At 39.0% G+C, this 23,853-nt stretch overlaps 4 protein-coding genes across 5 annotated transcripts; 1 reads left to right on the top strand and 3 right to left on the bottom strand.

Annotated features, from left to right (window-relative positions):
* The first annotated feature begins 458 nt into the window (after positions 1-458).
* LOC147223570 (uncharacterized) lies at positions 459-6,408 on the top strand. The gene is made up of 10 exons (XM_086166186.1): positions 459-516; positions 1,069-1,118; positions 1,221-1,372; positions 2,200-2,298; positions 3,150-3,281; positions 3,363-3,488; positions 3,733-3,861; positions 4,665-4,743; positions 4,847-4,873; positions 4,963-6,408. Exons 2-10 carry the CDS (start codon positions 1,085-1,087, stop codon positions 5,484-5,486), a joined length of 1,302 nt encoding a protein of 433 aa, XP_086022312.1. The 5' UTR covers positions 459-516; positions 1,069-1,084; the 3' UTR covers positions 5,487-6,408.
* A 1,644-nt stretch (positions 6,409-8,052) lies between these two features.
* LOC147223571 (uncharacterized) lies at positions 8,053-10,990 on the bottom strand. The gene is made up of 4 exons (XM_086166367.1): positions 10,467-10,990; positions 9,322-9,585; positions 8,745-8,842; positions 8,053-8,559 (listed from the first exon to the last, which is right to left on the bottom strand). The coding sequence occupies exons 2-4, from the start codon at positions 9,551-9,553 to the stop codon at positions 8,482-8,484; spliced, it is 408 nt and encodes a 135-aa protein (XP_086022493.1). The 5' UTR covers positions 9,554-9,585; positions 10,467-10,990; the 3' UTR covers positions 8,053-8,481.
* A 380-nt stretch (positions 10,991-11,370) lies between these two features.
* LOC147223572 (fibronectin-like) lies at positions 11,371-12,978 on the bottom strand. Its single transcript, XM_086166175.1, has 4 exons — positions 12,920-12,978; positions 12,058-12,303; positions 11,688-11,936; positions 11,371-11,510 (listed from the first exon to the last, which is right to left on the bottom strand). The coding sequence occupies exons 2-4, from the start codon at positions 12,161-12,163 to the stop codon at positions 11,371-11,373; spliced, it is 495 nt and encodes a 164-aa protein (XP_086022301.1). The 5' UTR covers positions 12,164-12,303; positions 12,920-12,978.
* A 1,254-nt stretch (positions 12,979-14,232) lies between these two features.
* On the bottom strand, positions 14,233-21,288 carry tp53 (tumor protein p53). 2 transcript variants are annotated; one of them, XM_086165356.1, is made up of 11 exons: positions 21,168-21,288; positions 20,351-20,498; positions 19,610-19,691; positions 19,296-19,490; positions 17,922-18,096; positions 17,597-17,709; positions 17,260-17,369; positions 16,820-16,944; positions 16,655-16,746; positions 16,505-16,575; positions 14,233-15,654 (listed from the first exon to the last, which is right to left on the bottom strand). In XM_086165356.1, exons 2-11 carry the CDS (start codon positions 20,434-20,436, stop codon positions 15,558-15,560), a joined length of 1,146 nt encoding a protein of 381 aa, XP_086021482.1. In that variant the 5' UTR covers positions 20,437-20,498; positions 21,168-21,288; the 3' UTR covers positions 14,233-15,557. The 2 variants fall into 2 exon arrangements, with proteins under 2 accessions (XP_086021482.1, XP_086021483.1); XM_086165357.1 differs by having other exon boundaries at positions 20,351-20,456; positions 21,168-21,264.
* Between the last annotated feature and the right edge of the window lie 2,565 nt (positions 21,289-23,853).

The following is a 23,853-nucleotide window of genomic DNA, read 5'->3' on the forward strand; positions in this document are numbered from 1 at the left end:
GTTATCAGTATCAATAAAGGATGAAGATATGAAAAGTCTGTTGGAGGAATAATATAATGCAGATATCAGTTACTGTTGACTGCATTATGTAATGTATTCCCGAAAGCATGAGAGCTGACACTGGAAAAGTTGTGACGTCAAGTTTTCTCACATTCAGGAATACCCCTAAGTATTACATTTGATTAAACTCCACTGGTAAAAGGAAGTTAGGAACTTGAGATAAAACATCACTTAATTCCAATGCGGATATTTCATCAAGAATAAAAACCAAGATTGTCCCTGTATCGCCCTGTAACCGGCGATAAAATATTTCACACTTTGACCCCGCGGCGCCAGCCATTGCCGAGAAAACGGTAGGCGTTTCGTGTCAAGCATTCACTGCCGTCACACAGGGGCCATAAAGCGAGGTCCAAAGATCGAGGATGTGCAGAGACGAACAAAAAGATTGAGACGTCAGCGGCAGCCGTCCAGTCCTCTCCAGCTGGAAAGCTGCATCGACCCTCCATCAGACCACAGGTGAGTGATGATCTACATCTCCGGGACATTTGTGTGATATGAAACTGCATTCATATTTATATTACAAAAGGAGATAACTATTGAGCATTTGAATTTTGGCGATTTTGTAAAATCAGACAAATCCCTCTTTCTTTTTTTTTAATTTCTTGATTAGTTGACTTTTCTTATTTGAATTTCTATAGATCTGAGAATGTTATTGAGCCCTTTTATATCGTACAGGTCCCCTCGGAGGACTTCTGATAGTTTTTTATCGACTCTAAATTTAGCAGATGTGACGTCATTTTCACTAAGAGTTCCACATCTCTTATTTTCCCAGTTGATATTGATGATTTTTTATTCACATATTTCCAAGTTTTTAAAGATTTATCTCAAGACTTTAACGTTTGTTTTAATTTCACCGTGTTTGAAAACTTCACGAGAGCTACAGCGAAACTGAAACGGTGTCTTTTTACAGCATTACAAACCTTTTTGAAGCAGCAACTAAATTTTTAGCCCCGTCTTATTCCAACTTTTTCTTTTTCTCCCCTCCTTCCATCTGCCTCCCCCTTGCAGGAGTGAGGACATCACCATGGAGATGAAGAGTATTTTGAAGAGTGACAGGAGTGAGTGTTTTATGATCTAACCATATGATTATACGTGTGTTGTGAATTTAAAATCTGTGAGGAAACAAAAGAAATTGATGAGTTCAACCACCACCCTCTCAGAGCTTAGCATCCTGCGTCAGATGGAGGAAAGCAGCACCAACCAGAGCAGCTCCATCGGTGCGGTGCGCTGGACTCTACCGGAGGACAAGGTCCAGCCCCACAGCTCAGCCCCAAGCATACCCGGCGCCACCAGCAGCCTCACCAACACTCAGGTACCCGAGCCATCACTGCCACAAAATAGGAATACCTGTAAAATAATCAAAAAAAATTAAAAAAAAAAACAAAAAACAAACACAATCATTCCAATTGACAGTGGAATAATTTACACATTTTTATGGCAGCAAAAATTAATAACCAATGTGGTAAGAGACACATAAGATATTTATCTCATTTTATTGTATTAGAGAAATGACACAAAAGTGACAGCGATATTTGGGGTGAAAAAAGCAGCAGAAAAAGAAATTTAGATGAAAGTATTGAGAACATGGCCTGTGAAAATGATTTTCCCAATACAAAACTGTAACAAGTTAGACACACACAAACACACATATATATGTATGTGTGTGTATATATATATATATGTATATATATATACTCACACATATAGATATATACATACACACACACACACAAACACACACATAGGACTATATACATATATGTGTGTGTCTAACTTGTTACAATTTTATGTTAGGGAAGTCATTTTCATAGTCCATGTGTGCATATATACATATATATGTGAGCATATACATATATATGTGTACATATATATATATATATGTGCATGTGTGTGTATATATATATATATATACACACATACATATATAAGTGTGTCTAACTTGTTACAGTTTTATGTTGGTAAAGTCATTTTATATGTATGTATGTATGTATGTATGTATAGATAGATAGATAGATAGATAGATAGATAGATAGATGTGAGAGTGTACACTGTGGGAAAAAATGGGGGAATAAATATATAGTCATAAAGCAATGAGATGTTTACTGGCTCGAGCACTGAATCTCTGCATGCTTCCCTCAGCAACACCCCCGACAAAGCAGCCTGAGGGATCTGCGCAGCCTGCAGGAGTGCGTGCAGTTCATCCACCACTGGAAGGAGCAGGTGGACCAGGTTTGCAAGGTAGGACTGGACCTGAGGAGGAGAGCGGAGCGAAGTATTGGTGAATATTAGCACGGCCAGAGAGACGGTCTTATATCTGTGCTGTAGTTGATGCGAGTTTGCAGGACATGGACTGAAATGATTTTCATTTGTTATAGGGAATCTCAAATCCTGCGGTTGATCTTGTAAAATTGTTGTCCTGTTCAGTAAAACATTAAACCTGGTGGACGTGCAGATTAACTGTGACATCCTGAGTCAATTGGTATAATTTATGAAAGCACAGATTTGATAAGCGTTTCTCACAATGGTGGGGGTTTATGTAATTGTGCCCTTTTGCCCCCAACCATATTACTAGATATTCATTTGAAGATCAAGCAATGTTTTGCTCTTGATAAATGTATTCAAAATAAAATCTCAATATAAACTTTGGATTTTTTGTTTTTGAGATGGCTATTTGGTAGAGTGGTGACTTCTGAATAAAGACTACTGGTACTTTGGATTTTCGGTTAGTGAATCGCAATTTTTGTAAGTCGCTTTGGATAAAAGCGTCTGCTAAATGACTGCAATGTAATGTAGATTTTTTTTATACTCAAATGCACATTACACATGTTATTCAATGCGGGTAAAATTCTGTACTGGTACATTCAATCTTTTTCTAATCGCCCAATGTTGTTGAGATTTAAGCATTTCTCGGAGACTCAAAATCGTATATTGGTAAAAAAAATGATCAAACGTGCTTCTGCGGCGTTTGTGATAAAAAAGTTCTATCACCAATGTAATAAAATGTCAATCTCACATTCCCAGAAACACCGGTGCGTGCGATATAATCGCAGTTTCTCCGTTTTGACGTCAAATGTTATGTAACCCTCCAGGAGGCCAACAATACGAAGGTCGGCAGCAGTCAGACACTTGAGCAAAGTTCAGACCGGCGTGTCGAGCGAAGCCTGGAGGAGAGCAGGAAACTGATCTTGGAGTGGGCCAATGAACTCCACAATCTTGACAAAGTAAGTTACACGGTAATTACCGTGTTCAGAGGTGGCGTTCCGCAGGTCCCTGCATTTTACCGACTGATGTTTTGCCCATAGGTACTGATAAAAATCCCCTGCGTGTCTGAGAGCCCAAAAGATGAGAAAAAAGATAAGGCGGATGCAAAAGAGGAAGCACAGCTGAGGATCATGGAGTGGGCCAAGGAGCTGCAAAAGGCTTGTCAGGTAAGGAAGTCTGAAATGGACGTTTGTACCGGATTGCCTACATATGGTTTATATTGTTTGATAGTCCAAAAATAACAGGTAGCTAAAAAAAAATGAGGAAAATCAAAGCTCAGGTCCGGCTGGTTTCTGGGAGGCTTCCGGATGCTGTATCTGTTTCCAGGCCGATAGAATTATTCATTTTCGTGCAAAGTTGCAGCGAACACCCACCTGAGGAATGACACGCTGAACGTCCGTGTGTTCACAGAACTGTGGCGTGCAAAACGACGAGCTGGGGAAAATATTGCGTCTGTTGGGCCTGAAGAAGAAACGCCTCTTCAACCTGCTGCCGCTGCTGGAGTTCATCACCTGGTCTCTGCTCAAAGAAGACAGCATGGTGAGGACTTGAGAGAAAAGACTTCTTCAGTTTTCTTATAGCTGGATTTAACAGGCCGTAGTTTGCAAATCGCCAAGTATTTGGAAGCCATCTGTACATCTGTTACAAGGCTGACATAAGAGTGAGGTTTTTCTTCACCTTATAGTGAAGGAGTAAAATTCTCCTGTGTTCACCAGTATTTTCAAATTGATAAATTACATTAATAAAAAAAACGGTTAGCATTATGTATTTATATTATATACATATTTTATAATATTTATTATTATTATCAGGTCTCAGGAAATCAGCCGGCAAAATAAGCAAAACTACACAAACTGCATTTATGTATTCAGTTCAAGCAATGTTATTTTTGAATTTTATTAGTTCACAATTTAAGTTTTTTTATGCAGTAGTTTTCAGTCAGTGGGCAGGGTCCACCTCTCTGAGGGAAGGAACTTGATCAATAAATGGAAAAAAAAAAACGAGAGGCAGAACAGTAAAGTATGTAAGGTGAACAAACCAGGAAGAGGATACTTGACTCTGTAAATATTTAATTTCTCATAAAGCAAACGAAAACACTCAGCAGGGAATCAGAAAATGAAGTCAAGCGTCACCACGTGTCGGAATTCGATTCCACGAATGCATTCGATGACGGTCCTGCTCATAAACTGGCCAGAACCGCGAGGATTCTGTTACAACGGTTCTGAAGAAAAGCAAACATTATACTGTCAGAAGTATCTGTTTGACTCTGTAACTCCGGTAAAAACACGCTGAGTTTTTACCGGTAACGTTTCCCCCCATTTGACCGTTATCTTGTCTATTAGACGACAGTTCCGCAGCTGTGGTTGCTGGCAAAGCAAAGCACCTGGACAGTGGGGGTCCCCAGATACATCCCGAATTCAGGTGCGAATTATTTTAACATCAAGTCACCCGGATGAGGTCAAAAGTTCAAACGACGCCGTCTGATGTTCCGTCAATCTGACGTTTTTTTTTCCTCTTCTTTCAGTGTGGAGTTGGATTGTGAGCGCGGCAGGTGAGATCCCGTCTTCTAACCTCGCACGAATGCTCCCGGCGTGGCAGGACCGGCCCGCTTATACCACCTGTGTCTCTTTGCGCCAACAGCCGACGTGGTCCTGGACCCGAACACCAACCACCCCTGGCTGCAGCTGTCGGACGACCAGCGCCAGGTCCAGGAAGCCATCTCCGAGCGGGACCTTCCTTACAGCTCGCAGCGCTTCGACGGCTGGCCCTGCGTGCTGGGCTGGGAAGGCTACGGCAGGGGCCGCCGCTACTGGGAGGTGGAAATCGCCAACAACGGCTACTGGCGCGTGGGGCTGACGACCACCAACTCGGCACGTCACGGACGCTTCCCCATGACCCCGAAGGCGGGCTACTGGGTCCTGTGGCGCAGCACGCATCAGTTCTACGCTTGCACCAAGCCCGAGACGCCACTGCCCATCACCTCTGTGCCGAAGAGGATTGGGATTTATTTGGACTATGAGGAAGGTCAGATTTCTTTCTACAACGCAGAAACAAAGTTCCACATCTACACTTTCAAAGCTCATTTCAAGGGGAAGCTTTACCCACTGTTCGCCCCGCTGGACGGACGCACCCTCATGAAAATCATTCCCCTGCAGAAGAATTAAACGGAAGAATTTCGCTGGACGCTCGTCGTTATGTTGGACTTACGGTTCGATATTTATCTTCACCCAGAACCACACAAATCAACAGAAACTTGATTTTTTTTTTAAGAAACGGCAACACTTGTGGTTTAAAAGTACAAGTGCCATTTTCTCCATTTTAAATATTCATTTTTATTTATAAAAATTAAACTTAATTGGAGGTCTATTCAATATCAGTTGTAAACTGAAACTGAAGGTGAGGATAAAGGATGAACCATATCAATATGTAAAGTGCTAATGGTGTAGCTCTGAGAAATGTTTTTGATCCTGGCACTCTAAAAATTAATGTCCTCCTTTTCTCAAGCAAGGAAGTGTAGAAAATAAAACCCAACAAAGAATTCAGAAATAGGAACAAAAAAATAGCAACAGCAAGATTTTTAGAACCTTGAAGAAAACAAGCAATAAACAAAAGCTGTGTTTTAAAATGAATCAAACATAATTGATGACATTTTAAATTATCTTTACTCAATAGGTCATTCGTGATCTTCCTGCCTTAAATTAGTTCAAAATTGATGAGAGAATAATACGATCTGTGTTACAAGATTCATTTCTCATTTCACCATTTTGCTCATGGATCTTCTGCATTGGAGGTGCAGTATATTTATCATTTATTTGACTGCCGACTGACTGACACGCACTTTACAATACTCTGTACACATTTAATAAATATTTAATATAATGATTTTGACTTTGCCCTTTTTTCACGACTTCTTGTTACACACAAACACACACACATTCCGTGATATGAAAGTAAAATCAGCCCGTGCATCTGCAAACCCCCCGTTGTGTCAGAAATCCTGCACAAACTCCATAAAACATCGCTTTACAAATGGTTGATTAGCCGCCACCTCTAAGGGGCGGATGCTGAAAACAGCTGGGCAGTAAAAAAATGCAAAATAAAAATCATTTTAGCTGAATGGGGATTGTTATTGGAACTGTTTACATGAATATTTGTGTGTGCATGTGTGATAAAATGTATTTAAATTTAACTAATGTATTTTTATTCACATAAGAATTTAGTCAAGTTTGAATAAAACAAAATAAAATCCACTACATGGTTTTGGTTTCCTGGTGAACAGTCATGGGAGGAAATTATTGCTTTTTCACTTAAAAGTCGGCCATGCCCTTGAATATGCAGGCCTTACTGAACGTCATATTTTACGACGTATGCCAAGCAGATAAGGGGAACTTTATGAAAGTGCAGAGAGGACAATCTGGAGTTATTGGCTCATATTCCTTACTGTACAGGCTGCGGCAGCCGGATCGACCCGGCCTCTGACCTCGAAAGATAAAACTGAGGGCTAAGAGAGGAAAAAGAAAAATTGCGGACTTTGCTTTGCCAGTAAAAGTCGGTTAGAGCAGCACCCTGTGATGAATTGATGCAGGTTAAAATATTGTGAATGACAGCTTTTAAATGGACTACTAGTGTCAGAAGTTGTTGCTTTAAACTTCATTGAGTTGAGGATTTTTTTAATTCTCAGACTGTCAGGTTGTATAAAACTGTAGTTTAGCTGTTAGACGAAAATATGCATGATACTTCACAAAGGATTTTTGTGTGAAATAAAATATCAAATAGAATTATTTGAATGTTTCTGATCTGAGGTTGTTTCTGTTTGAACTTTGACCCTTAAGTACGTCATATTTTCGATGTCAATCAGGGGTGGGCAATTATTTTGGCTGGCTGACCACATTTTGTATTTAATTTTTATTTGCGGGCCAACTAGGTATCATGTAAATTGAAGAAAATGAAAAGTGCAATATAGATATTTAACATTTTTGGCATTTTATTTCAACTTTAAAATCATTAATGACCATATAAATGTACTGAAATTATTTTGTATGTAATCATCGCTACAAAATTAAACAATAGGAAAAAATAGGGAGTTTCTAAATTCAATATTGATTGAAAATAGTAAAAGAAAATTAAAATATTCGAAGAAAATTGTTTGATGGGCCAGAACTAGACGCCGCAGAATTGTTGGTGTTTTCCTGTGAATTATAGACTTTTTATCTGCTGACCTGGACTCTTCCACCCGCTCCTTATCTTCTTATCAAACCGAGCCAGTGGGTGAAAGTCAATCTTTCAACTGTAATAAAAAAAAAGCTCATCTCCAAAGAAATAGCCAAGCAGTATCTGTTGTTAGAATGTATTTTCTAAGCACAGTCTATTTGACAAGCTGTTGCAAATGATAAAACACACACACACACACACACACACACACACACACACACACACACACACACACTTAAACTGATTTGCAAGAAGGTGCAATCAAAGCAGAGGTGTGGAAAATGCAAAATGGAACAAAATGGAACAAAATGGGAAAAAAACATTTAACCTGACTTTTGGTTTTCAGCCCCTCTCATGGTTCTTTAGGATCACAAACACACACACACACACACACGCACGCACACACAAACACACACACACACACACACACACACACAAAGTATTGACACTTTGCTGTTTTATTTATTTGATCTATTATCTACAGCCTTTGATCTGTTTTTAAGAATATCCTGACTTTCAGCATGTTTTTACATTGTCTGTGTTGTGTAATGTAATAAAAAGTGTGATTATTTTAGCAGAGATTTAAGTCTTATCTTGATTTCTTGTGTCATAACGGTAAATGCACAGACGCGATAAAATTATCAACAGAGAAAAATATATGAAACGGAAATCGTTAATATATATCATCTTTCAATCTCTCTTTTTTAGCGGTACCGTCAAATTATCTGTCGTATATTTATCTTGAGAGAAATGCGAAGTCAACATTTAAAAGGGAAGATAAAGAAAAGGAAACTGATATGAATGGCAGTTTCAAAAATGTTTAAAATTAGAAATTACATCCCATTGAGTGACAGGAAAACAGCCCATACAAAGAAAGGTGACATATCATTAGAATATCAAATGAAACTTTTTTTCCCACCAAAGTACCTTTGATTAAAACTTGTATTTTCATTTCAAGCTGCTGTTTCTGGTTTCCAGTTCCCAAAAAACACCTTCCCCCAGGACGTCTTCGAAATAAGAGCGTAACTGAAACAAAACACACGAGAAGAAAACAAATGTGACGGTGACAGTGGTAAAATAAAAAAAAAATAAAAATAAAAAATAGAAAAAAAAAAACATCAACTAAGATCACTTAAGTTTGCAGCCACAAAGCAATCATAATCATAACTCCTTTTCGCCCGCCGCTTTTCCCAGAGTGTCGAGTGACGTACCTTGTCGAACACCTTTGTCCTGGTTGCCTCTCTGTCGCACAAGCAAGGCTGGTGCGAGGAGCACACCAGGGACAGACTCATCTCACGTTTGTCCGCCACTGAGAGGAAGAGGAGCAGCAGTGATCAGTGACTGGGTCGTCTTCCGCCGAGTCTTTATCTAATATATTGGAATTTCATTATCTTATGACCCTTTTCATACTTTTCCCATATTTGAACCTCTCACAATTTTTTCTCGTTGTCAAGCACATTTCATATATAGTGACAACGGTGCCTGTATGATTTTTGGGGATTTATGTCCATTAATTTCATGTATCTTGATGAAACGTCTAGCGGCCTTGCTCCGTCAGTCGTGTGAAGTTTGTAATTGATTGAAAATGATTGATTGAGGTATATAAATGATACGTTTCAGCAGATAATGATCCCCGACATCCCATTTACATAAGTGAATCCCGTCCATATTGGACATATCAATAAATTGCACTTAATGCAAGTTTCCATTCTCTATATTATTATTCTTATTGTTCTTTTATTTAACATCACTCATTTACCAGTAGTTTTTAAGATTTGAGGGTCTCACCTGTGAAATGGGACTTGATCTTTGGGGTACTCCACAACTTAGGCCCCGCTTTTGTTTTGACTTTCAACTCGTACTTTGTCCCGGATTGTAAGTTTCTGAACGTGTGGCTGGTGTTGGTCGTCTCTAACTCAAAAGAGCTGTTGAAAGGAGGGCTGATATTAACCAAGAATACGGGCGCCGTGATGTTTGGAGGTCCTTCCCATCGCCAGGTCATCTCACTGGCAGTAACCATGGTAACTGCTGCATCGGTCGGCTCCTTTGGTTCTGATTAAACACAAGACCGGACAGCAAGACCAGCAATCTGAAAAATCTGTTTACACATTTAAAAAGACTTATTATTAATTACTTTATCCCCTCAAGCAACTACACTCATATGTATTTACAGTCTGTGAATATCCAGAATAATTAGCTTAAAATTTGCAATTTTAGATTGGGATTGTAAATGGTCTCAGAGGCATTAGAGGGAAACCATAAGGGGAGCGAAATCCATTTTTATATGATCACTTTTGTGGAACGTCCCGAACACAAGCTACATTTATTGTGAAGTAGAAACAAGGTAATTGCTTGGCTATTTTGGAGTTTGTTTGATTAAGTGTGTGGACAGGTGGGTTTTATTGAGGTGAGGAGTTCAAATTGGTGCAGTTAATACAGGTAATGGGTGGAGAACAGGTGGGCTTCTTAAAGAAGAACTAATAGAGCTGTGAGAGCAACAATTCTTAATGCTTGGTTGGTGATCAAATACATATGTCATGCAATAAAATGCTAATTGATTACTTAAAAATCATACAATGTGTTTTTCTGGATTTTTGTTTTGTTTCAGCAGTTGTTTTGTTTCAGCAGTGTATCAAATACTTGTTCTACCCCCTGTATGGGACCAGTAAAATGCTTCTCAATGGCTCACGATTTTATTTTTTTTAATGTTAATCTCATTTGAATATTGCCTAAGTTGATCGAATACCTGGTGTTCCTTTGTTGTTGCTGGATAAATTGACTGTGATTAAAGTTAAATCATTTCTTTGGGTTTACTGTAAACAAATATTGCACGAACTCATACTTCTTGTACCCAGGTGTGACATGAAATTATTGGACTGAATTAAAAAGGATTTAAAAAAAGGAAATTAATTCAATGATGTTAAATAACTCACGGGTGAATTCAGATCTCTCCTCTGGTGGGCTCTCTAAGTATCCGCTGACAGTGATGACTGTCACAGAGTAGTTGGCAGCCGTAAACAGACCATAAAATTCCGTCTGATATCCTGTCACATTTTTGGTTTGTGCCAGGGAGCCATTAAGCTGGAGTTTGACACTGAAAAATGAATAATTTCCTTTGGGGGGTTCCCAAATGGCACATAGGCTGTAACATGCTGTTGTCAAACTCAGGTTTGAGACATGTCCAGGATCTGCGGGGGGAAAATACAATTAAAACAAATATTAGATTACTGACAGTTATCGGTTTCCTTGAACAAGCAGCTCTCAGACAAGTGTCAAAGCTCAAGTGGTTACAGGTGGCGGCGGTCTTGGTCACTGCCTCTCCCTCCAGGGTGTTGCAGCCCAGGGCCGTCACCTGCAGCGTCACCTGGGTTCCCATCGGCAGCAACCCCACTGTCACGTGTGTCTTGCCGGAATCCAGAGTTTTATTGTAAAGAGTTCTGTCGGGAAGAGAAACACCGTCTCCATTCTGATTCTGACCGCTACAGTCGGGCGTCATCGTCATCACAAAGTAAAACTGTCCATTCCGAATAGTGTCTGATATATCGATCATTTCAGATACGCGGAATTTAAATGTCATAGTGTCATATCAAGAGATCAGCTGTGCAGGATTGTATTTAATCATCTTCTCTAACCAGTAATTCATGTATTTATTTATATTTGGACATGCGATTCTGGTGACCTGAGGGAACATCCAAAGCCCTGATCTTAACACAGATCACATTTTGAGTTCATTTTTGAAACACCTGAATGCAGCATCAATAAAATAATAAATATTGTTTTTAATTGAAATAAATATCAATTTTAGTCATGATCGTAGTTAAGGGAATAACATCTGCTTCAGACAAACGCATACACATTTTGGTCATCCATAGCCTTAACCATGAAGCCGGTGGTGTTTCCTGCAGGTGGGTCCCAGTGAAGCATCAGCGAGGTGTTGGTTTCCATGGAGACCCTCAGGTTGGTCACGTTCCCGGGCTCTGAAACCAAAAAAAATCAAACAGGCAGATGATCTCTCCGCCTCTGAGCCGTTGTCACTGATGTTGTGTTTCCTGTTTAAATATCTTTGACATTAACTGAGTGGAAATGTATTTGGCCGAATCTGTCCGGTCCAGGGCGTTATGGGATGTATTTGCGTAGATGCGATGTGAACCCACTGGTGAACACGGTGGTGATGAACTGCTCGCTGAGTTTGTCCATCACTCCTGCGGTGATGCTCAGATTGTATTGATTTCCAGGTGTCAAGTCCTTGAGCTCTGCAAACTCGCCGCTGACTGTAAAGCTGCGATTCTTATCTGGCACATCAATACGATAGAAATCTACGTTCCCGTCTGGTTTTCGCCAGCTCAGGGTGACAGAGGTTTCACTCTCGTTGGTGCCGGTGAGGTTACTGACTTTGTTGGGCTCTGTGTAAAAGAAAATACACAACTTGCACATTAGTTTATTTTTGTTTTGGTGATGTTTGACATTTTGACTTTCAGAAATAGGAGGAGAATTGCTGAATCGTTGCGGACAGGATTAACCCACCTGTGCAAAAATCCACCTGTAGCGGGATGAGGTCTCTTCCACACTTGATGGGGTACACATGCACTGAGTAGTGGGAGCCCTCTGTCAGGTTGTCCAAGGCAAGCATTGTGTCAAAGAGCTGGTCAACCTCAGTTACGTTATTGACCAAGACACGGTAGTGACTGATGTTACCCGGCCCAGAAGGCCATGTGAGGAAGGCCCAGGTGGAGTTTATGTTGGTGACGTTGATTTCTCCGCCGCCGTGGTCTGTGTGTGGGGAAACAGGCGGTGAGTGGGGATGGAGGAAGTTACATAAGAGATAATTAAAAGGAAATTATATATAATCATATATAAGTGAAATGGGAAAATGTCTCATTTTTAAGAGTCTAGCTGTCATTAGTTGTCTCGGAAAACTCACCTGAAGTTATATTGGAACAATCCAGCTAAGGTTTAAGTACTGTAAATATATTTCAAATGAAAGAAAGCCTTTGGCTCATAATTATGATGATCAAGGTGTGTATAGATACTCAGTTACAGCACAATAAGACATAGTGATAATTGCAGAAGTAGTCAACACTATATAGGACATGAAAAGCAGCTATCAGTAACATTATTTTAATTATAATGTTTTCATGGTCACTTTTGAAAAATCTCTTGTAGCATTTGATCACCTATGGCTGGCAATAAATAAATGAACTTCCAGGTGAATTTTAATTTGTGGGCACACATTGGTAATTTCTTCCAAGTTTAAAACTTTGCTCTACAGTATTCCATACATTTGTAACTTTTGCATGTCAATACATTGTTAATTTACTCATGACATTTTCCTGTGATTCTGAAATCAGTTGAATTATATGACAGGTAGGTATAAAACGGGGCTTACCTTCATAACAAATATAAGGCAGGAGGTCTGAGCAGTTCTTCTCCACCCAAGCCCCTAAGCTGAGCATGGCAACACAGGAGTCCTCTGTCCTGGTCTCCATGTCTCCACTGTACTCTTCTTCAGATGATGGACTGATGAAGCTCATGGTTTTGTTCATTTCAATGAAACATGTATCGTTTTGGCAGGTGCAGTTACAGATAATAGGATTGACGGGGGAGTGTTCCAACAGAGGCCAGCCAGGATACCAGTTTTGGAAGATCAAGCGGTCCCCATTGGCCCAGCTAGACCAGGGTTGGCTGCTGTTGGAGTTCTTACGGAGACCCACCCAGGAGTCGGAGAAGAGCTTCTGAGCAACAGTCTGGATGTTGTCCGGCGTCAAAGCCACCAGGTCTTTGAAACATTCCTAGACACATATACTGTCAAGTCTCATACCATCGGTATTATATCAATGTCCTATTCCTAAGGGTTTCTACTTTACTTTGACCTAACCAGAAGTTGGAATAGCATAATAAATTAAAAATTAAAAATGTTCACTTTTGATATTCAGCTTCTCACACACGAGTCTTACGTAAATGAAGGAAGTATTTCAGCTGCATCTTTCAACCATATCGTGCAAATAATTCCTGGATTACCTGGCACTGTTGCCTGGCTGTGTCCCAGCTGAGACGTTTTTGCTGAGGTACGTACTCTCTGACTGCAGCACCACTCATCACTATCAAAACTGGTGTGGGACAAAAAAAAAAGGTAAAAATCTGTATTTCTGCAGTGTTTACAAGGATAGTAAAACAACATAACAGATTCTTTATCTATTTCGGCTTCATTAGTTTTAACCAATCTCTTTTTGCACTTTTAATCAAAGAAAACCCCTCTGCTGTTGCTGATGGCTGCAGTAATTCATCCATTCTGACCCACTGACCTATTACAGGATTTAAGGAAAAACACAGAACAGATTTATCAGAAAATCTCCCAAGAGCAAACTCACCCAAACAGTCTAAAATACAGACTGCCTTCATGTTGATTTCCACTAGAGAAAAAAAAAACCTAAACATTAAAATTAAAGAATAATTTTCTGACAGCCGTGATATTACTATCCTGTTCTTCTCCTTGCAGGAGAGTGGACAATTGTACCGTTGATATTCAATAAAATTTGACTGGAAATACAAACCTCCATTCACTCTGATAAATGATTAGCTCTTTATGCTCCTGTTTTGCATTCAACCTTACAACATGCAAAGATTCAAAATGAGAAATGACATTAAAAAAAATAAATGGAACAGTTCAAATTTGTCAAACAATGACATATCACGAAAAAATACATTTTTGATGGTTTATTTTTTTGGCCAAAGCGGCAAGCAATGATTAGTACAAAATACATGGAAAAAATAGAACATACTCTTATACAAAAGCAATTCCAAGAAAAAAAAAAAGTTTACCAAAGAAAACAAATGCCAGGGGTATAATTTTGAGCAGACTTTACTGCTAAGACAGTGATTGGTCAAGTGACTCCAAGAACTGACTGGAAAAAAAAAAAAAATGCAATTATCAATCGCGCAATAAATCCCATAACAGAAGAAAGCTACCACCACGAAGCTGGACAGATAGGCATGTACTGGAATAACAACAATAAAAAAAGAACAAGTACAGTATGAAGGCTTTATAAAATGGTCCCATCAATAGAACAGCTCATCATGATTGCAGATTGCTCTAATGCACTGCTCTCAGTCCTCATCCTCCTCCTGCACTCACTTGGTGGCAAAACGTGCACATACTAGCAGACAAGTAAGTTTTCTAGTGAGCCAACCAGTGACTCGGCTATCAAATCTATATGACAAAAGCAAAGAAAAAAACATAAGAAATATGAAAAACAAAAAAAAATACAAAGCCTTATTCAATGAGTCTAACGGGGTCAAAACCTGTGAAGACTTGTTTTTAACTGCAAATCTGAAGATATCTGGGCAAAAATACAAGGCTATGAATTCTCATGCCTTGTTCTTATGTATAGTATGACATAGAACAGTATCACCCATTGCAAAAATCATTTGGTTGAACAAAAAAAGAGCCAATGTTGAAGAATAGCTGTTCTGTAGAGACAGATTTGACTTCATTGCTGTTGAACTCAAAGGGCACAGAGCTGTGACCCATGTTATTTTCAGCCCAATTACTATTTTCACAAAATAAAAATAAATGTAAAAACAGTATATAGGGGGTGGGGGTTACTGTCCATTTTAGTAAGAAACTGGCAACTTTTTAAAAGGATAGCCATTTAAAAAGAAATCCTACAAGACTGTTTCAAAACACTGATCAAAACTCCCTCTACTTTCATACAAAAACATTGAGACCAGAGGAAAAGAGCAGGATCTCAGTTGTTTGACATGATGAACATGACATGAATGATGAACACTTTTGAGGAGGAAACACCTGATAGGCCAATGAACTGCTCTCCTCTTCATCAGCTTTGCAATATATGTTAATTTGCAATGAAGGAAAGCTGAAGGAACTACATTACTTTAGCAGCAGTCAACCCCATGGAATGGGGGCTCATGCAAACACAGGTGGTGATAGCAGTTCTAATATCGTATAAGAATACTGAAAGATGCGACAGTTGGGGATAATACATGATTCATAATTGAGATGGGATTCAGTCGCTATCACTCTTCTCTTCTTTCAGCATCAGTCTCTTCCCGCTGGACGGTTGGGGAACCCCATTTTTAGCGGACGCGCTACTCTTCAATTTGCTGTGGAGGCCAGAGATGGGCAGTTTGTTCATAAAACGTGTTTCAAATGCAAAAGAGAAACATTGAAAACCCAAGAGATGCATCAAAAACAGTTATGCAAATATGAAACAGATACATTTAAGAAGGCAAGACACATTTAACAAGCAAAAGAAAAGTGCAAGAAGAGATGAGTGGAAATATGGGAAATACAGCTAACACAAGCCAAAGAGATGGAGGATCGATCGGCATAGATACAAAAGCAGTATAAAGATCAGCAGACAGTGTGAAAATGCTGAGTAAAATTTAACAATATCTTACGAAAGAAAAACTTTTGAAGAAATCATATCACATTCAACACCTTGGCAGTGATCAGTCTTAAATATTCTAATTAGAGATTCATATTTATATTTTTTATTATCTCATTTAACAGACATAAAAGCATTCTTTTCGCAAAACCATTGGAAAAAACAATTACATATTAAAAATCTGTACATAAGATGGGAGCAATGCTAAAACACATTAATAAGAAGCTGCTGGTTACATCTGCAGCAGAATGAATCAGACAAACCAACTCGGCTATAGAAAAGGCATAATGAATGAATGATTCTTCTTCTGGCACTTGTGCTTAAATCAAATAATTTTAGTTGACATTACTCTACGTCTCAAAAGCCAAACCTCACCTCCATGTGAACATTTACCAATCCTTGCAGTGACCTCTAGTGGGAGTGTTGTAACAAGACACGGGAATCAAGTTTAGAGCTGCCGTTGGAAAGGCTCTGTGACAACACTATCAGGACGGCAACTGCCTAACACTTTTGGAGGAACAAATCACACCTATTGACAGTTGAACTATTTCTTATGCAGTTCTTACCTTTGCTTTTCAAGGGCCTCCTGGCCATCATTAATTTTCTTTAACATTTCATAGCGCTCACGCCCACGAATCTGCAAGACAGAATGTAAAATTGCCATTGAGACTTCTTTCTGAGGCCTGTGGAATCATGCTGCGTGTGTAGTCACATACTTTCAAGTAAAACACTTCCTTGTCCTCTTCCTCTACACAAGAGGAGATTAGAATCTTTTTCAGCGAGGTTGTATCGGTACTCGGACCACTCTCTGAAAAAAAAAAAGTTTAAATCAGCACGGAGGGAATGGCATTGGAATCTGCAGAAATCAAGCAAGAACCTACTTCTTTTTTTGGTTTGTTTGGTGCCGTTCTGGGCCTTGGTATGATTATCCTCTTCACCTCTGCGGTCTCTGCCCGGGCATGCACAGATGCGCACCTCAAAACACCTCCGACCCAAAACCAGCCCGCTAAAAGGTCAAACACAGACAACTGAGGGTCTTTGGGGTGTCTTTAAAAAAAATAAAATAAAAAAAAAAGTGAACATTTCCCTCTCAGTCAGGTTAGCTCCTCAGCCATTACAGCGAGTTAGTCAGCTGCTCTGATAAAAATGTTACAACTCACTAATTTTGGGAAATAAATTACTTTACGTAACCCACAAAAATTGATGTAATTATTTTGTAATCATGTTGTTTCCCTTCACACCTTTAATCAAGATCCCCACTGGGCACCGAACTGCCTAGCGAGAAGTAGAGGGCAAAAGAACCAACCAAAACCAAACCTACTTCGGGGTCTCTAGGGTCAGAATGGTGAGGATGGGCCTGCGGTTCATGCCTCCCATGCATGAGCTGTTGCACATGTAGCTGAGAAGGATGGTTGTTGCCTCGGAGCCCAGCTGACAGAAGAAACATTTTACACATCAATATGTAATTTCCAACTAAATGCAATTGTGCAGTTCCTGTATTTCAAAATAGCTTTGTAATTGATGAGTATTCCTTAAGGACTCTCATTGTATACATTGTTCAAGTACAGAAGATGCTTGTTCTTGTGTCACTGGTCATTTTAGTAATAGCTAAAAATAACAAACAAAAAATAAACAAATGGTTTGTGTGAATGTTGTACTTGTGGACGCTCGTAGGGGACAGTCACGCTCTGCCTCTTTGTGTGTTCATCTTCAAAATACTGAGCCCTCTCACCACCTTCCATCCTTATCAGGTGGCTACGATGTGTCACAGCTAGAGAGAGAAGATGTATAAATGCAATGTTTCACGTCCTATTAAACGCAATAAAGTGTTTCACCCAGTGTTTTCCTATGTTGTTGAAACAAACGGGTGATTTTTTTTTTTATTACCAAGTAAAACTATTGTGATAAATTAAATTTACCAGTGAACTCTGTTGATTAGTTATATGTATTAATTGAACAGCCTTGGGACTCAATTACACTTACTGTCCTCAAGCTGGTGGTGGGGACATCTGCGAACCACATCGGCCACATGCTCAGTCTTCTTGTAGACAGCTGTGGCCCTGAGCACAGCTCCCTCAGGAGGCTCCTTGCTCACCAGAACTTCAATGGGGCTGGTCTTTGCAAGCTGGCAAAAGAGCTTGTTGAGCATCTCAGAAAACTAAAAGAAGCACAAAGACAAGACACATGCTTATGAAATAAGTCAGTTGTGGGGACCATCTGCAAAGTTAAATTAGTGACAACCTCTTTTTACAAAACAACTGAGAAAAAAAAAAACAAAAAACAAAACATTTACTCAAATGATTGTCGCATTCATCACATCTTTAAATTTTAAAGTGCTCACATTTAACCCCTTCAGTGCTGAGGGAGACAGTGCAGGAACATGTCCTGTCATGTCAGAGCTGTGCTTTACAACAAGGCTGTGCCTCTCACAGACTGGAGCACAAGTCGCAGGGGGCGGGAGTTTCAGGGAAGACCACCCTAACCCCAACTGAACTGGCCAACTGCGGCGTGTTGCTGGTTGGATCACTGAAGAAGCATTAATGCCATTGGATCCTGAAAGGAAGTGTCTGACTATGGATCTTAAAATTTAAGAAAACGGCGGAATGAAAACGATTTCAAATGAATGCCACCATGATTTGGAGCAGATTTTTTTTTCCTCTCATCAACTATGGTAAGATAACCCTTATTGAATTTCATTTAGACATTTATTTGTGTAAATATACTTTCGAAACCAGACAACAAAGGTTTTGAAGGAGATTCTTTTCTACACCCATGTTTTGCTAAATGAGTTTTATTGGCAAAGGTCAAATTGGAAAATGTTTTTTGGTTGAGTATCATTCTAGTTTTATTTGTATTTCTTATTCTCCCCCCTTTTTATACTGTTTATACAATTTCCGACTATTATTTATAATTGTTATGTTTTATTTGAAACTCTGTCACAACAATTTCCTTCGGAATAAATAAAGTTGTTCTTATTCTTATTCTATCAGTTTCAAATGGACCAACCAGAGGAATGTTTCTGTTAAATGGCAACAAGAGGAGGAACCTGAGCTAAAAAAAATGATAGGTGTCGAAAGAAACAGCCTCTCCAGTTCTTTTGTCCTGGGCTGGTGGATCGCAACTTTGGGCCATGTTTGGTTGCCTGATCCCCTTCCAGTCTAAAATGATTTTTAATATGCTAATCTTATATGCCTATAGCTCAAATTCTACCCCCCCACCCCCCTAGAGATCAGAGATTGACTCAAACAGGTAAAGAATTAGAGATATCAAAGTGCAAAAGTGCATTTAAAAAGCAAGTAAGCTTGACAAATTAGTAGAAAAGTTCACATTTCTGAGAGCTCATTAGAGATTTCTTACAGTAGTGGTGACAGATTTGGCTGTGCCAGTCTTCTGAAAACGAAGCTGGAAATCATACTCTCCTGGATGGTCAGTGGTAACTGGGACAGTGGAGGATGGAGGAATGACACCATCTTTGATAGTTGTTTCTGTGTTCATGCCAAACATGTTGTCACCAAACTCTGCAAACTCCTGGGCATCAAGGATCGGTAAAGGCTAGGAAACAAGTCGATAGTTTTAAGCAATGGTTAATGAGTATATGTTTATTTACAATTTATCAGTCTTGTTTTGCATTTTTGGTTTAAATATAAAAATAAAAGACAATTAGGGCTTACCAGCCCAATCATCGACTCATCTGTCCATCCTTCATTAGGAGCAGGTTCCACCATGAAAATGGGGCTGGCAACCGAATCTAACCTATAAAAGGGACAACAAAAACTGAGGACACATTACACAACTTTCACTGACATTGTGGACTTTGAAGACTTGGAGTATACACTAAGCCAGTGGTTTCTGCTGATTTCTTATGAGGACTGAAAGACTGGGATCACACTTTTAATGACTGCCCATGAAGAGGGATCATAGACTACATAATTTGACAAACCAACTCAACGTGTCAAATTCTCACCACAACACCCATGTCAACAAGACAACAATTCAGAGTGTAAGTGAACAAGAATGACAGACGGTTTGATGTCATTGTTGTTTACAAAAAAAACAACAATTTAGTTTTGTCCAATTTCCCTTTTTTTGACCCTCACCCTACTTTGATGTTCACTGTTGCTGCTCTTATATTCCCACTAATTCTTGTAGCATTATTTCCTGTGTCATTCCCCCTCTTTTCCAACTCTCTTTTTCTCAACTCTTTCTCTCAATGCTTCAAGCCCATAATTGGTCATTAAAACACACTTTCAGATTTCTGTGCCATTTAGCAAAGCCAACTGTCCATAGCTAGTGTTGACAGGTGCAAACGCTGCCTGACTCTGACTCCTAGGTAAAATCAGGCAAAAATTATTAGCAGTGTGCCCTCAGCCGAACATTTTTATTATATAACTGGGAAACATAAATTAACTTACATATTGTTCCACAACTCGCTGAAGGAGCCTTGGCTGAGAGGCAAGGATTGACTAGGCTGCAGATTATCAAAAACTTGCTCATCCATGATCAGTTTCCCCCCTTTTGCTGCTGACAGAAAAACAGGAGGAGCAAAGACGCAGGAATACCCTGGTCCAAGAACAGGAAGTGAACACTCAGGACTATCAGATCATTCTTAGTGTCTGTGTATATCTATATATGTATATATAGATATATGCAAACACACACCTTAAAACGAGTGAGAAAACAACAATGCACTTGCATAAATGGAGCATTTCAGCATTTCAATAGCGAACTTGACCATTGTTTGACGGATTCCATTTTTTTTAATCGTCAACCATTTTAAGTCCTTATGTAAAAAACTAATTGGGATTCAGAAATACTCAAAGTCAATCTGAGTGAATGCTGCTCAACGCTGGTTTAGAACATTGTGAGAGGGGGAGCATTGTGCGAGGGGAAGTGATTTGAGAGCATAACCGCACAAACATGCGACCCGCTAACTTTTGCCGCTTAACATTTTCTCTCCCACGTGATTTGGCACAAAAAATATACTTTTCCTATTTAAGAACCACAAAAACTCATGTAGTATCGATGTAAACCGAGAATATGTCTAGCAATAAAATCCAATTTGAGGTTGCTGAAGTGTGCTAGCAGACTAGCGTTAGCTTAGCTTACGTTTGCTCTACGTTTCGATTCAGGCTAGAGTAGTTAGCTAAAGTGGCCTAAAACTTGATATGGCAAACTTTCCTCTCATGACAAGTTTTAGCGTGACCGCGCACGATCACGAAGCCAACTAACCTGGCGTGGATTGTCGCGTCGCGAATATGTGTTGAACTGAGTCACCGGTGAAGGGTCTCGACGATTCCAAAATATTTTTAAGTGAAGAAGGAGCACGTTGTTTAGGAACCTTCACTGAAGGGGGAGGGGAACTGTTCAACGAATCACAGCGACCAATCACATTCGGCTCTCGGCCTGTCTCCAGCTGACGATAGGAAATCTGATAACTGTCCTTTATCGACGTGCGAAACACACTAGAAAAACACAATTGGTATTGTAATAATGTAAAAATCTTGTTTTATTATTTGATTATTAGAAATCCCCAAATCGACTGTCTTTCTGTATCACAGCGATAATAGTGCAAAACGGCATTATTTTAGTAATGCAGAAACACATGATTGAAAGAATTACAAGATTGAAAGTATTCTGAACCGCTCTGTCAGGCTTGTCAGAACATGGAATAATCAGATTTCTGATACGCCTTGAACGTAACATGATGACATCATCACGGCGCAAACGTCGGCGTCCAATATTGCGTTATCCCTTTTCTGTTGCAATAAATTGGGGGTGTCAAACTCCTTTTCGTCACATATTAGAGGTCACATATGACCGTCATGAGGTCACATATGACCTTAAGAATAAGAATAAGATTAAGAATAAGAATAAGAATAAGAATAAGAATAAGAATAAGAATAAGAATAAGAATAAGAATAAGAATAAGAAAAAGAATAAGAATAAGAATAACTTTATTTATCTCGAAGGAAATTGTTGTGCCAGAGTTTCAAGTAAAATACAACAATAATAAATAATAGTTGGAAATTGTATAAATAGAATGCAAAAAGGGGGGAGAATAAGAAATGCAAATAAAACTATAAAGTGTCTAAGTCAAGTGGTAAAACCATTACCTAGAAGTTACACTAAGTCCAAGTTTTTCCTTTGTTTTAGTGTAAAGGAGGTAAACTGGTAGATTATAAGAAACATTCATATGTTATGAGCTGTTCCTCTAAAAAAGACATGATGACTTAATATGAAAAATTAATATTAAAAAGGAATTGATGAAATTACACCCTAAAAATATTGTTGATCTTGTCACTGTGGGAAAATTGACCACAAGAATTTATTAGGAAATTGAATGGTAGCATGTATAAGAGGAGGTATAATGTTTACAAAGCCAATGGCAGCTATTCTGGCTATTAAATCAATCTTTTTAATTTTGCCCATTTGTTTTGCTATTGTTTTTGTGTTTTTTTTATAGAAATAAGAAAAGAAAAGATCGTTTTAGCAATGTCACCAGATGTTTTTTTTATCAAAAAATCCTTTTGTTTTCACATTTTGAAGCAAAAAAATACATTTCAAAGTTACTTTTTCATTTTTTCCTTTTGCCTGTGTTTCTTTCGAAACCCACAAAATATTGTTCCGAGGGCCGCAGTTGGCCCACGGGCCGCGACTCTGAGACCCCTGCAATAAATCAACTTTCCATTGACATGAAGCTTTTTACAATCCTGGCCGGCCTTGACTTTAGATGACAACAAATATAACTTGATTACTTAACAAATCTTATGAACTAACTTAAAGATATTTTTGTTCAGGTTTCTGTTTTATTTTCAATCTATTTGATCCTATTCTATTATTTATGCCCTTAAAAATCCTTTAAAACTGTTTTTCATCAATGCTCAGTATGCCTCTGGGAGATTATAATAAACATCTGATATGAAAGTGCAACCGAGCAACAGATTTATACCTTAAAGTTGCTCATTTTTGCACAAAAAATGTACAATATTTTCCGTGTTTTAAAATGGACATAAACTGCCTGTGAGACAAAGGTGTGCACCTCTGAGTGAGCTCTCAGCAAACTCACTGCTACACACCTGAGCAGTGTCTGATCCAGAGTGTCCGCTGAATGTTTGAATATTGGTGCCACTATGGGGCCATTAAATTTGACCTTTGACTGGACATGTCGATGGTGCCACTGAGTCCACTGTGAACTTGATACCAATGGCTTTGCATTGAAAATAGCAAAGTGCCAAGCTATGTATCATAATGTGACATTTCTGATGTTGTGCAGAGAATTGACATGAGACAAATTTGTTCAATACTAGCAATAATTAACATATAAATGCGGGGGCAAGCAAAGCACAAACACCAAAATTGCCAAAGTAATAAGATTATCAAAAAACTCGGCACGGAAAATCGATACATCAAGTGATAGGTTTGAGGGTCAGATGATGGATGCTGTTTTATACAAATATTTAATTTTCAATTCATTTACTGTGGTGACACTGGACATTGAAATTGAAAAGCAGCATTGTATGAATGTCCTGCACTTATCTGAGGTCACATGGATGGAGTCCCAAGTTTTCACACTTACTGTCCTGCTATATGTGTGTAGATGCTCTTATTTTACTTGGATGTAGCCAAGTTTTGCTGTTGGATTGAAAAAATGTTCATGTTTGACCAGCTGTTCTGCTTCCTTGTGTTGGCTACGTCACTTTCAGGCTCTTGTGTTAGCTGGGATGTTATGGCCTTTACTAGGATTGACAACTGTCTGTGGTTTACAGTACTTCCGTTTTTTTTAAAGGAGTTATTGCAAGTACTCCAAGCAGCAAATCAATTTCCAAGATTATTTCTAAATTCATGTATTATCTGCTGCATTAGATTTTTCTGATGTTGACATAATAGTGAAAAAACCGCTGACATAATAGAGTAG

The sequence above is a fragment of the Fistularia commersonii genome, chromosome 19, assembly GCF_037954325.1.
Source record: "Fistularia commersonii isolate RoL2024-O1a breed Wild chromosome 19, RoL_Fcom_v1.0, whole genome shotgun sequence".
In the NCBI taxonomy this organism is placed as follows: domain Eukaryota; kingdom Metazoa; phylum Chordata; class Actinopteri; order Syngnathiformes; family Fistulariidae; genus Fistularia; species Fistularia commersonii.

What these genes read in the sequence shown, in the direction of transcription:
- LOC147223572 (XM_086166175.1), bottom strand. Translation starts at nt 12,163, where the DNA reads ATGCTTGCCTTGGACAACCTGACAGAGGGCTCCCACTACTCAGTGCAT. An exon ending in ACAGGTGGATTTTTGCACAG is followed by an intron (nt 11,937 to 12,057) that starts GTGGGTTAATCC and finishes TCTTTTACACAG; the next exon opens with AGCCCAACAAAGTCAGTAAC. An exon ending in CATCACCACCGTGTTCACCA is followed by an intron (nt 11,511 to 11,687) that starts GTGGGTTCACAT and finishes TTTTGGTTTCAG; the next exon opens with AGCCCGGGAACGTGACCAAC.
- tp53 (XM_086165356.1), bottom strand. Translation starts at nt 20,436, where the DNA reads ATGGATGAGCAAGTTTTTGATAATCTGCAGCCTAGTCAATCCTTGCCT. An exon ending in CCAAATCTGTCACCACTACT is followed by an intron (nt 18,097 to 19,295) that starts GTAAGAAATCTC and finishes TGCTTCTTTTAG; the next exon opens with TTTTCTGAGATGCTCAACAA. An exon ending in CAAACAAACCAAAAAAAGAA is followed by an intron (nt 16,747 to 16,819) that starts GTAGGTTCTTGC and finishes TTTTTTTTTCAG; the next exon opens with AGAGTGGTCCGAGTACCGAT.
- LOC147223571 (XM_086166367.1), bottom strand. Translation starts at nt 9,553, where the DNA reads ATGGTTACTGCCAGTGAGATGACCTGGCGATGGGAAGGACCTCCAAAC. An exon ending in GATCAAGTCCCATTTCACAG is followed by an intron (nt 8,843 to 9,321) that starts GTGAGACCCTCA and finishes TCTTCCTCTCAG; the next exon opens with TGGCGGACAAACGTGAGATG. An exon ending in GGACAAAGGTGTTCGACAAG is followed by an intron (nt 8,560 to 8,744) that starts GTACGTCACTCG and finishes GTTTTGTTTCAG; the next exon opens with TTACGCTCTTATTTCGAAGA.
- LOC147223570 (XM_086166186.1), top strand. Translation starts at nt 1,085, where the DNA reads ATGGAGATGAAGAGTATTTTGAAGAGTGACAGGA. An exon ending in AGGTGGACCAGGTTTGCAAG is followed by an intron (nt 2,299 to 3,149) that starts GTAGGACTGGAC and finishes GTAACCCTCCAG; the next exon opens with GAGGCCAACAATACGAAGGT. An exon ending in AACTCCACAATCTTGACAAA is followed by an intron (nt 3,282 to 3,362) that starts GTAAGTTACACG and finishes TTTTGCCCATAG; the next exon opens with GTACTGATAAAAATCCCCTG.